The sequence below is a fragment of the Hypanus sabinus genome, chromosome 17 (genome assembly GCF_030144855.1).
Source record: "Hypanus sabinus isolate sHypSab1 chromosome 17, sHypSab1.hap1, whole genome shotgun sequence".
Classification (NCBI taxonomy): domain Eukaryota; kingdom Metazoa; phylum Chordata; class Chondrichthyes; order Myliobatiformes; family Dasyatidae; genus Hypanus; species Hypanus sabinus.
Window position 1 is genome coordinate 29,052,105 of NC_082722.1, and position 13,552 is coordinate 29,065,656.

General features: G+C 39.7%; 1 protein-coding gene across 4 annotated transcripts in view; it reads left to right on the forward strand.

Moving 5' to 3' along the window:
- cenpt (centromere protein T) overlaps nt 1-13,552 on the forward strand; it is a 123,893-nt gene that overhangs the window by 65,041 nt on the left and 45,300 nt on the right. For all 4 annotated transcript variants that reach the window (XM_059992742.1, XM_059992740.1, XM_059992743.1 and 1 more), the window contains exons 5-7: nt 1,794-1,935; nt 9,461-9,554; nt 13,247-13,341. In XM_059992742.1, coding sequence (XP_059848725.1) covers nt 1,794-1,935; nt 9,461-9,554; nt 13,247-13,341 — 331 coding nt within the window. The remainder of the gene's footprint in view (nt 1-1,793; nt 1,936-9,460; nt 9,555-13,246; nt 13,342-13,552) is intronic.

The window sequence follows — 13,552 nt, forward strand, 5'->3', positions numbered from 1 at the left end:
TGTGCAACAGCATCGGGTATACCTTTTCCCAGAGACCTCAAGGGGTTTAAGAATGTGGCTTAAGGACACTTAGGAATGGGCAATGAATGTTTATCTTTCTGGCAAAGTTCAGATCCTGACAGTGAATTTTTAACAATGCCGGTTTATATTCAGCAGCTATTGGTGACATTCTAAAGTTTTGGGTTTATTGTTGGGAAATGGGGTGGGTGGGTTTCTTCCATGTGAAAACACTTTATAAATTAATGTCTAATTTGAATTCTTTGCATCCACATTAGTGATCAGCTGGTAGATGACTGTTAAAATGCTAACAAAAGAATGGGGGTAATATTTGCCATTCTTGTCCTAAATAGCCATTTATTTCATTCTCTCTTTGAAATGAATATGGTTAAATCCTTGAATCATAGGTTAATCTTCAGTAGTCTTTTCAGAATGTCAAAGCCTGCTAGTCCTCAATAGGTAGGATCAATTGTTTGTTCCTAATGGGCAAAGTATTGCAAGAAGCACTCTTTAGTGCCTCAGCATCAAAGATCTGTAAAAAAAAGAAACTTGTGCAATGACGTGACAAATTCATGAAGATGAGATTAAAATCCTACAAGCTTTTGTGAAATTAGGGAGGTGTTAAACAAGTACCTAATTTTTTTTTAAGGTTATCTTTTACCTTTTTTCCACTGTTCTGCTGTATTGGAGATGTGTGAATAGGCTGGTGAAGCTCTATGATCTCAGATAACTGAGGAAGCCTTTGACAGGTGCTAAACTATGACCCCATTCTGACCTTGTCTGTCTATCACCTCCCGCTAGGACCTTTCCCTTTCTCCTGTGGTCCACTCTCCTCTCCAGCCCGTTATCTTTCCTGTCTACCTGGCTTCACATATCATCTTTGGATATCCTCCTTACCCTCCCACCAGTTTTTTATTCTTGCATCTTCCCCCTTCCTTTCCAGTCCTGATGAAGGGTCTTGACCTGAATTGCCGATTGTTTATTCATTTCCATTGATGCTGCTGGACTTGATGAATTTTTCCAATATTTTGTTCATGCATTTCTTTGGATTTCCAGAATTTGCAGAATTTCTCATGTTTATAAAATGTGTAAAGAGGGTTTCTTTTTTTTGTTAACTAGCAGGAATGCTAATTTACTGATAACGAGAATGGTATTCCTTTGTAAACCAAATGGGGATTAATGTTCTTTCTTCTGAGTCTGTAAGCTTTTGTTGACGGGCTTTTGGGCAGATCGGCACGAGGGGGTCGAGAGAGAGAGGACGCAATGCTGTAAGCTGGGCGAGGATCGGACCCCAAAGGGGGGTCCGAGGCTGGGAGATTCTCCGAGGACGGAGGGGGGGATGAAGCTAGATGTGCTTGGTTGACCACTCGGAGGGTCCTGAGCTGTTTGGAGAGTCCGAGGAGTTCGGAGGGTCCTGAGCTGCGAGTCGAGGAGTTCGGAGGGGATCGAATGGTGGCCAGAAGACTTCAGTAATTGAGCTCCAACGGCTGTGCACGAAGTGGTTTGGACTTTGATAAGTTTGGCGCCTTTTCTTTAATTTTCTCTTCATATATACTGTATCGTTATTAATCACTTAGTTATAGTAACCTTTATAAATTGTACTCATTTAATCGCATATGGTGTACTGTCTGTTTTTGGGCGAGGCGGGGACATCACACAGCATCCACACCAGCTGATTACCCAGTTTGGCGGGGCCGAAGGCTGCTCCCCCTAGACAAGAATGAGCTGAGCGAGCCTGAGGCGACCCAGGGGGTTACAAATGTATTTCTTAATAACTCTAACTTTTTGGTCAAAAGGCAACGGCTGGATCATCCGTAGAGCGTTCAACTAGAAAGAATTCTTCAGCTTTGAGGAAAACAAAGCGTTTAGAAGTATTTCCTCAGGAGAACCTCGATAATTACACACCAAGAATACTGCTAAAGAAATTCATGCAGAGTGGTGAGTAGCAACAAGATGTTTTTACTATAAAATGGTTATGATAAAATGATCAAGCTACAGACTGAAACCTACAAGCCTGTATTTCAATTTAATAGCATTCACTTTGGAAGTCTTTGGGAGATAATTTTTGTCAGTTCGCTCTTTATCACTAATGCAAATTCTATAGAGGCAAATCCATGAATAGGCTGCTAAAATTCTAAGATAAAAGCGCATACCAGACTGCTGAGTGACAGAATTGAAGTGAGCATGTCTGTTTCTGATGGGGTATCAAGCAGCCTTGGTAAAACCTGTCGATGGTCATCAAATAGGAAAGGTATCAAGTAATTGGATAAAGGAACTTTGCACTAGAGAATATCGTTGTTGGAAGTAAATCATTCCAGCCATAGGAGTTCCTCAGGCATCTGGGAGCCATTTTATTAATTGAATTTTTGTCATCATTAGGTCAGATGTTGGGCTGTTTGATTGCGCAATGTGCAATTGCTGTGGTGGTAGTACAGTAGTTAGATTACTGAATTGTAAATCCACAGCCTGCATCAACAATCTGGAAACCCAAGTACAAATTCTACTGAATTAAAATAATTATCTTAGACTTATAATGACACAGGAGGCCATTTTGCCTCCACCGGCTCTGGGTTGTTTAATGATTGGAAAATGTTCAATTCCCTTTGCAACTCCTACCAAATTAACGTTGCGGCTATTAATCAATAAATAATAATCATGCTGTCTAAACGTGCCAATCAGTAACCATCTCTACTCATTCCCCATTGATATTCAGTGGCATAACCTGTGCTTACTCCTCCACTATCAGAATTTGAGATATCACCATTTTACTAGTACCTCATCTCGATCAGCTAGGTAGATACTGCAGCCTCAAGAACTGGGCAGAGTTTGGGTGTCCTGGGTGAGTGATTTCCTGTTGATGCCTAAGAGCTTTTCTACCATTTACAAATTGCAAGTCAGACTTGTGTGACTCTTCTGGATTAGTGCAGCTCCAGCACACTAAAGAAGCTTAATGCCTCTTAGGGCAAAGTAGCTCACTCAGGTGGGACTCCATCCACCTGAATGCTCATTTCCTGGGTACCAGTTTTGGTTAAGTAACAATCATTGTGTGATCTGAAGTAATTAGACATATGATAATCAGATCATTTATTTTTAATTGATCTGTGTCATTGGATTCCTCTTTAGTTTCAAAACAAAGGTTCTATTCTTTTCACTGGCATCTAGTCCTTAGTAAAACAATATCTCAACTGGAAGGAAATTTGAATACTTGAGATTTTGAAAGTAGGGTGAGAAGTTTCATCTCCAAAGAGACTTGCTTATTGTCATATTGAGTCACAGAACATTGAAGCCCATCTCGTCCTGCCAAACCATTAATCTGCCTAATCCCATCAACCTGGACCATAGTCCTTCATACCCCTCCCATTCATGTAACTGTCCAAATTTCTCTTAAATGTTGAAATTGAACCTGCAACCACCATAAGCCAGGAAATTACAGGCCGGTGAGCTTGACATCTGTAGTGGGAAAGTTATTGGAAGGTATTCTAAGGGACTGGATATATGATTATTTGGATAGACATAGGCATGGGTTGAGGGTGAAAGGTGAAAAGTTCAAGGGAACATGAAGGGAACTTCTTCACTCAGAGGGTGGTGAGAATGTGGAATGAGCTGCCAGCACAAGTGGTGCATGCGAGCTTGATTTCAATGTTTAACAGATGTTTGGATAGGTGCATTCAATGTAGGGGTATAGTCCTGGTGCAGGACAATGGGAGTAGGTAGTTAAAATGATTCAGCACTGACTAGATGGGCCATAGGGCCTGTTTCTGAGCTGCACTTTTCTATGATTATGACACTGACTATGCAGCTCGTTCCACACACTTACCACCCTCGGAGTGGAAAAAGTTCAGTCTCATGTTCCTCTAAACATTTCACCTTTCTCCTTTAACCCGTGACCTCTAGTTGTGGAATCACCCAATTTCAGTGGAAAAAGCCTGCTTGTGTTTACCCTATTTATACCCTTCATAATTTTGTATACCTCTATCAAATATCTCCTCAATCTTCTACGTTTTAGGGAATGAAGTTCTAACCTGTTCAACCTTTCCCTATAAATCAGGTCCTCATTTCCCAGCAGCATCTTTGTAAATTTTCTCTGTACTCTTTCAATCTCATTTACATCTTTCCTGAAGGTAGGTGACCAAAGCAGCACTCAATACTCCAAATTAGGCCACACCAACGTCTTATACAATTTCAAATTAAAATCCCAACTCCTGCACTCAATACATTGATTTTTGGCAAAAGTTTTCTTTATGACCCTTTCTACCTATGACACCACTTCCACAGAATTATGAGTCTGTATTCCCAGATCCCTCTGTTCTACTGCACTCCTTAGTGCCCTACCATTCACTGTGCAAGCCCTAACCTGGTTAGTCCTCCCAAAGTCTGCATTAAATTCTATATGCTATTTTTCAGCCCATTTTTCCAGCTGTTTCAGATTCTGCTGCAAGCTTTGATAGTCATACTTGCAGTCTGCTACATCCCCAATCTTGGCGTCATCAGCAAATTTGCTGATGCAGTTTAACACACTATTATCTGTATCGTTGATATAGATGACAAACAGCAATTGACCCAGAACTGATGATCCCTGCAGCACACCATTAGTCACAGGCCTCCAGTCAAAGAGGTAATCACTTACTATCTGTCTCTGGCTCTCCCGCAAAGCTAATGTATAATCAAATTTACCACCTCATCCTGAATGCCAAGCGACTGAGCCTTCTTGATCAACAAGTGGGATCTTGTCAAAGACCTTGCTAAAGTCCATGTAGGCAACATCCACTGCCTTGCCTTCAACTTTCCTGGTAACTTCCTTGAAACACTCTTTAAGATTGTTTAGACATGACCAACCATGCACAAAATTATGTTGATTATCCCTAATCAGTCTCTGTCTTTAAAAAAAAACTTGTATCCAATCCCTCACAACACCTTCCAATAACTTTCCCACTACAGATGTCAGACTCACTGGCCTATAATTTCATGGTTTATTCTTATAGCCTTTCTTAAACAGCAGAACAACATTAGCTATCTTCCAGTCCTCCAGCACCTTACCCATGGCAAACGATGTTTTAAATATCTCTGTTAAAATACCCCTGCAATTTCTGCACCAGCTTCTCACATGGTCTAAGGGAACACCTTGTCAGGTCCTGGATATTTATCCACACTGATTTGCGTTAAGACAGCAAACACCTCCTCCTCCGTAATCTGGAAAAGGTCCATGACCTTGCTGTTGCTTTGCTTCACTTCAGTAGACTCTGTCCAACTCCCAAGTAAATATAGATATGAAAAATCCATCATCAAGAAGATCTCTCCCATTTCATTCATAGATTATCACTCTCATCTTCCAGAGAACCAATTTTGTCCCTTGCTATCCTATTGCTCTTAATATATCTGTAGAAGCCCTTAGGATTCTCCTTCACCTTGTCTGCTAGAGCAACCTCATGCCGCCTTCTAGCCCTCCTAATTTTCTCCTCAAGCGTCCTCTTGCATTTTATATACTCTTCAAGTACTTTATTTGTTCCTACTTGCCTAAACCTATGTACCTCTTTTTCCTTAGCCACTGCCTCAATATCTCTTGAAAACCAAGGTTCCCTAAATCTTTTACCTTTGCCTTTTATTCTGACAGGAACACACAAACTCTGCACACTCAAAATTTCATTTTGAAAGCCTCCTGCTTACCGAGTACACCTTTGCCAGAAAACCGCCTGTCCCGATCCACATTTGCCAGATTCTTTCTCGTGTCATCAAAATTGGCCATTCTTCAATTTTAGAATTTCAACCTGAGAACATGACCTATCCTTTTCCATAGTTACCTTGAAACTAATGGCATTATGGTCTCTAGATGCAAAGTGTTCCTCTACACAAACTTCTGTCACCTGCTCTGTCTAGTTGGGACTTTAACGTAGTGATTAAGGAAACTTTCCTGAATGCATTTGACCAACTCTTTCCATCCAGCCCATTTACAGTATAGGAGTCCCAATCAATATGTGGAAAGTTAAAATCACCTATCACAAACTTATGTTTCTCACAACAGTTTGTGATCTCCCTACAAATTTGTTCTTCTGGATCCTGCAGACTGTTGGGTGGTCTATAATATAATGCCATTAATGTATCATAACTTTCTTATTCTTCAGTTCTACCCATAAAATCTCTCTAGATGAGCTTTCCAGTCTGTTCTATCTGAATACTGTCCTGACATTTTCCCTGATCGATAACACCACCCTTTAATCTTTCTTGCTCTGTCTTGTCTGAGAACAACAGAAGCTGGAACATTGAGAAGCCAGTCCTGCCCCTCCTGCAGCCAAGTGTCACAATGGTACAAATCAATGTGCTGATGAATGCATGAAGCTCTCTGCTTTTCCTATAAATCTCCTTGCATTGAAATATACTTAGCTCAGAACATTAATCCCACCATGCTTAACCTTTTGATTCCTGACTTTATATGTAGGCTTAACAATATCCCAACATCTTTCTCCATAACCACTCTGCTTTCTGTTCTGGCAATCTGGTTCCCAACCTCCTACAACTCCAGTTAACACCCCCCCCCCCCCCCCCCCCCCCCATTCAGCACTAGTAAACATTCCCACTACAATATTAGTCCCTCTCCAGTTCAGGTCCAACCTGTCCCAGAAGAGAGCCCAATGATCCATAAGTCTGAAGTACCATCTCCTTAGCCACCTGTTTAACTCTATGATTTTCCTGTTTCTGGCCTCACTAGCACTTAACACACGTAGCAATCGTGAGATCACAACCCTGGAGGTCCTAACCTTTAACTTGGCACCTAACTCCTTGAGCTCCTTTTGCAGGACCTCGTTATTCCTCTTTGTCATTGGTACTGATGCGAACCAGTACCACTGGCTGCTCACCCTCCTCCTTAAGAAATGCTGTGGACTTGATCCAAGATGTCCCTAACCTTGGCACCCAGAAGGTGACATACCATTCAGGAATCTTGTTCTCATCCACAGAACTTCCTTTCTCTTCCCTTAACCAATGAATCTTCTTTCACAACAGCTCTGCTCTTTTCCCTCCTTCCCTACTGAGCCAAAAAGGCAGGCTCAGTGCCAGAGACCTGACCACTGTGGTTTTCATCTGCTAGGCCATTCTCCCAAAAATATACAAAGTGAGATACCTGTTGTTGAAGGGAATGACAACAGAGGTACTCTACACTGACTGCCTATCCCACTTTACTCCTTTCAACAGTCTCCCAATTACCTGTGTTCTGCACCTTTGATGTGATTACTTCCCTGTATATCCTGTCATTCAACCTCTCCTTACTGCACAGAGTACAGGAAAGGTATGTTTCTATTAGAAGGAAAGATAAGAGAACCTTGGATGTCCAGAGAGGTGATGGATTTAGTCAAGAAGGAAAAGGAAAGGTATGTAAAGCTGCAGAAGTTAGGATCAAACAAAGCCCATGAGGAGTATAAAGAAGCCTGAAGGGAATTAGGAAAACCAGGAAGTGCCGTGAAAAGTCCTTGACAAGTTGGATTAAAGTGAATCCCAAGGCACTCTATACAAACATGAAGAGCAAGAGGATAACTAGGAAGAAGGTGAAACCACTCAAGGATAAGGAAGGTACATTTGCTTGAATGTGGAGAATATGAGTGAGGTACTTAATGAGTACTTTGCTTCAGTATTTACCAAGGAAAAGGACATGGAGAACATTGAGTGTTGAGTGTACACAGTAAATATGTGAGAAATTTAGAGATCAAGGAGGAGGAAGTGTTGGGTCTCCTAAAAAGTGTTAAGGTGGATAAGTTGCCATGGCTTGATGGGATTTACCCCAGATTAAGAAGGAGGCAGGAGATGAGATTGCTGGTCTTGACCAGTATCTTTGTGTTGTCACTAACCATAGGCAAGGTCTTGGAGGTCTGGCAAGTGGCTAATATTGTACCTCTATTTAACAAGGGAGCCAGAGAAAATTCTTGGAACTATAGACTAGTGAGTCTCATGTCTATTCTAGGGAAACTGCTGGAGAATGTTCTTGGGGGTAGGATATATGAGCATTTGGAAACCCATGTCCTAATTGAGAAGAACCAGCATGGCTTTGTGAGGGGCATGTCATGTTTTTTGATTGAATTTTTTGACAAGGTGACGAGAGAGATTGATGAGAGTAAGGAAGAGGATATTGTCAACCTGGATTTTAGTAAGACATTTGACAAAGTCCCTCATGGGAGGCTAATCCATGATGCATCAGAGTCCATGGCAAGTTGGCTGTTTGGATTCAGAAATGGCTTGCTCATAAAAGACATAGGGTAGAGGTTATAGGGATATTCGCTAGAGGTCTGTAATTAGTGTTCTGCAGCAATCTGTACTGAGACCTCTACTATTTGTGATAGATATAAATGATCTGGATGGGTGGGTTAGTAAGTCTGGAGATAATACCAAGGTTGGTGGAGTTGTGGATAGTGTAGAAAACTGGCAAAGAATGAAGCACAATATTGATCAGTTGCATATATAGATAGAGAGATGGCAGGTGGAATTTAACTCAGATAAATGTGAGCTGTTGCACCTTGGTAGGGTAAATGCAAGGTGACAGTACTCTGTTAAGGGCAAGATGTTTAACAGTGTTTCTGATCCAAGTTCATAGTTCCTTGAGAGGGGCTGCACAACTCAATAAGAAGGCTGATGGAATGCTTGCTTTCATTAATTGAGGCATTGAGTTCAAAAGTCAAGAGGTTGTGTTGCAAGTTTGTAAAATTCTGGTTTGGCCACATCTGGAATGTGGCCTTTTGAAAGCAAGACTTTTTATAAGCCTATCCATTGAGTTACTCATGGCAGTTCACTGGAGGCTTTGTTCTTTAGGGGTAAATATCAGGGTTGAAGAGGCTTCTTTGGAGACTTTCAACTTGGGTAGAGTGCTTATCGGTCAGTGGAAAATGGAGAGTAATGTTGATTATTTGAGACCAATTTATCTTGTTTCCTTAGTGATTTTGACATTTTAAAAACTGGCAGTATCTAAAAGCTGCTGGGATTGCCATTTGAAAAGAAAACAAAATGAGTGCAATACGCAGTGCTACATTTCTACCAACATTCGATGCATAGTCAGTTATTAGTAAGTTATGAGACAAATACATTGTCAATTTCAGTGGTCTCCAAGATGCCTTCCAATGTTGCTTTGCTCACTCCTGTTTGATATTCAGACCTTTTGTGTTAAACAACAGCGAAGTATCAACTAGACCTGAATTGATATCCCTAGTGTTACGCCTTCCAACAAAGGCCACCAGATAACTCAGGATCAGGAGTAACGTATTTTAACGACTTGTCAAATACAGTGCATTAGCTTGGGTAAATAATAATTCTGGTATTAACCAACCACGATGTTGCCTGTGATCCTTGGTTATATGTTAGTTATATTAACTACACTATCATTCGAAGATCAGTTAACTATTACTAATTTTAGTTGTGTACAGCTCTTTTCATTATATTATTAGGACTAAGATTGTTCATTTTTAAACTGTGTTGCTTTCTTAAATAGAGCTGGAATCCTCTTTGATTAACGTTTCGAATTTTAAAATGAAAAAGCCTGTGGAAAAGAAATCTCAAATCAAGACTAAAATGCAGTCTAACAGGTATACAAATTACTTACACATAACTGCTGATATTGACCTTTATAGAATTTCTCTAAAAGACATTTCCTCAAGGCAGTATATGTTGTTTTCTACAAAAAAAAAATTGTATCAGGGAAGGCACCAAAAGGGGCAATTAGGTCCATTGAGATGCATGCTAATAATCACAGTCTAATAATCCCTCAATCTCCTATTCTTTCCTTGTAGGTATATGTTCTATGTGAATTTTTTTCTCTCAACTGCCTATCTAATTTTCTTTCTTCATCTCTTCAAATTTACGTTCTTGGCCCTTGAACCATCCACCGCTGGAAACAGTTCTCTGTTCACCCCTTCTGAACCTATCATGATGTTGTATACTTGTATGAAATTTCTTTTAGCTTTTTTTTTTGACAGTTTCTCCAATCTAGTTGTATCTCCTTGTAGATACAATTCCTATTTCTTTGAATTATTTACATAAATCTTTTCTCAACTTCCCTCCCCCCCCACTGTAGAACTTTTTAGATCTTGAGTTTGGTGACCAGAGTTTGAAACAGTACCTCAGTTGTGGCTCAGCCTGCTCTGTATAAAGGTTAGACATAACAGGACTTGTTTTGTACTCTCTGCTTCTATCCTACAAACTTGACTGTTTGCTCAATGTATCTTGCAACTTTCAGGAGTTTTTACACATATTTCTCCTGCTAACCCTTTGAAACTATAGTTTAAGCAATATTGTCTTGTTTTAATATTTCATCCAAAATGTATCTAACACCTCTACAAGCTTATATTTGCCATCTTGAAGTTTGTTCACCTTGCCTGTAACTTTTATTTCATCTGTAAGTTAAGCAATTCTTTGTATACACCCACACCAAAGTACTGATCACTGGAGATCACCATCCCCTCATCTGGAAAAGAGCTCATTGCTGCAGCTCTACCAGAGTTTTATCTGTGTTGCCAGTGACCCTTGCATTCCAGTGTTTTGTGTGGGTCTTGTGATATGCCTTTTGAAAATCAATATGGGTGACGTCTGTTTTCTCTTCATTAACCTTATCTGTTATCCAAAAAAATCACTGATTTGTCAGATTTAGATTTATTTATTTATTCATCACATGGACATTGAAACTTACTGTGAAATGCGTCATTTGTGTTAACAGTCAATTTAACCTAAGGATGTGCTGGGGGCATTCCAGAGCCAACATAGCATGCCCACACTGTTTTGCAGCAACAAAACAACAACAGGGAAACAAGCCCTTTTCCTCCTTCCTAACTACCCATTCACTCATGCATACAGACAATCTTACAACCCCAGGACAGTGTGCATCTGGGTTTCAAGCCTCTAGTGGACTCATGGACTTGCAGAGGTTGGGCCTCCGATTTCCCAAGGTGATTTGGAGATCCAATGCTTTGGCCGTTGGGACTTGGCTTCTGGACTTCTGATTAACCTTCAGATTCGATCTTTGGTAGCAACCACAGTACTCTCCAGTGACGGGACCCCAAACATTAGTCCTCTCTCTGGACTTGCCAATGACGGGAATCTGAACTCCAGACCTCCAATTCCAGACTTATCAACTCACGTACCTAAAGGGGAGGCCCTTGTTTCTCCTGCCTGCACCAAAGTCAAACACATTTTGTCTTTAATAAATCTGTTCTGGATCTTCTTTATCAAGTGTCTTTTATTCTTTCCAATTGATAATTGTTTCTAAAACCTTTGCCCCACTGGTTTTAAACTAATTGGCCTTTAGTTTCCAGATTTGTCCTTGGGTCGCTTTGAAACAGGTGTGTTACATTCATCATTTCCAGTCAACCCTTTGACACCTCCCTTGCATCCACAATGGATCGGAAGATGATGACAAGCATTTATCCAATCAGTAGCCCTGCTTGCCTCAGCAACTTACAATGCATCACATCCACACCATGGCATATTTACTTAAGCACAAGCCCCTTTAATTTTCGCCTCTAATATTTTCTTTACTATCTCCACCTCTGAGATTTTGACAACATCCTTATTATAAATATAAAAGGTGTTAGTATTCCATTCTTCCTTTAGTTCACTACCTTAGCATTGACCTGGGCCCAGTCTTTTTAACTTATTTATTGAGATACAGCATGGAATAGATCCTTCCAGCCCTTCGAGCTGGCTGCCCAGCAACCACCTGATTTAAATTTAGTCTAATCATGGGACAATTTACAATGACCAATTAACCTACCAACTGGTATGTCTTTGGACTGAGGGAGGAAACCTACTCGGTCACAGGGAGAATGTACAAAATCCTTGCATATGGCAGTGGGAATTGAACCTGGGTCATTGCTACCGTAAAGCATCTCACATTTAATATTGATGTGCCTTTTTTTTTAAAGAAATCTGAGTTCTATTTTACTTCAATCATTTTCTCATATAGTTAACTTTTTTTTATGAATTGCTTCTCAGCTTCAATTGTATTTTTCATGTGAAATATGCCATACCTTATTTTTGTCTAGGGAGCTCTTGATTAGGGTTCCTCTTTCCTTTTCCCTTTAGGAATATACCTATGCTATACCCAAAATATTTCTTTTCCAAGGCTCTATTATTTATTGTGCATATTTTACTCTTAGTCCTCTTTGCCATCCGATTCCTAAATGGGCATTGAACCCGTCAACACTAGCTCACTTTTTAAATATATATTATTTCTGTTTTCTGCATGATTTTTAATCTATTCAATATACATATTCTGTAGTTTACTTATTTGTTATTATTATTATTATCTTTTTTCTTCTATAATTATGTATTGCATTGAACTGCTGCTGCTAAGTTAACAAGTTTCATAACACATGTGGGTGGAAATAAACCTGATTCTGATTCCTCCTGTGGGCTGAAGTGCCTGTGCTGTTCTATATTCAAAATGTATCACCATGCACTTAGCAGGATAAAATTCTATCTGCTATTGCTCTGGCTATCTTGCTAAAAAATATGCATCGTCCTGTATCTTTTGACTCCTCCTTGCTAGCATAGATATTCCTGATTTTCATGTCATTTGAAAACTTGCCTCCAGAGTTCATATCCAAATTGTTAACATATATAATAAATAGTCTTAGCACTAATCTCAATTATACACTACCAATCCCAATAATAAAAAAAAATCCTCCATTATCATCCTTTGCTGTTATCTATCCAACGTGATCTAACTTTTTTGACCTATTTCCCATGTAAGCCTTATGGGAAATGTTCATGTAGACAACATTAACCACAATACATTTTGTGACTTCTTTGAAAGATTGAATGAATTTGTTAGAATATGTCCTCTAACAAATCATCTTTCACCTCATTGAAATTAGTTCTTCAATTTAGAAGTTGTACTTTAAGTTCCACTTGTTGCTCTTCACTTGTAAAACAATGTTATTCCCCTGAGGGCACATGACCTGCCACATACTGTGCAATGAGGTTCAGTGATGCTTCATTTCTCATTGGGTCAAGATATTTAAGTTATACTGATTTATACATATGGGAATTTTAAAGGATGTTAGGTCAGGTATACTAGAAACCCCAAGGAACCAGCCCCTACTAACCTCCATGGATGAGTACAGAGCAAAATTATGGGGAATTGTACCCAGTCTTGCACACTCAAACTGAGCTATTAAATGAATTTCAGACCAACTGGTGTTTATAGGCTGGTTAAATGTATATATATACAAATGATCGTCACGATGTATTGTTTTAAATGATTGCTTTGCTTCATTGATAGTGACAGCTTTAATTTAAGTTTGCCAGCAAAGGATACAGTAGAACAGAATTTGCCTGCCAACCGTAAGCTCCAAACGAAACTCGATAATACAACAGGTATTACTGGGCTGGTTGAGATCACCAGTTTTTTTTCTCAAATATTTGATTACAAGATGCTTTGCTTCTCTCATGCATATTTGTATTCTTAGACATTGTTGATGCCCTTTTCAGTTTATTGTATTCTGATCCTGGACTTTACAACTAACAGTAAAGCCAATGGCCTAGTATAGCACAGGCTTAAACACATGCAGGTTAAATTGTGTTGTTG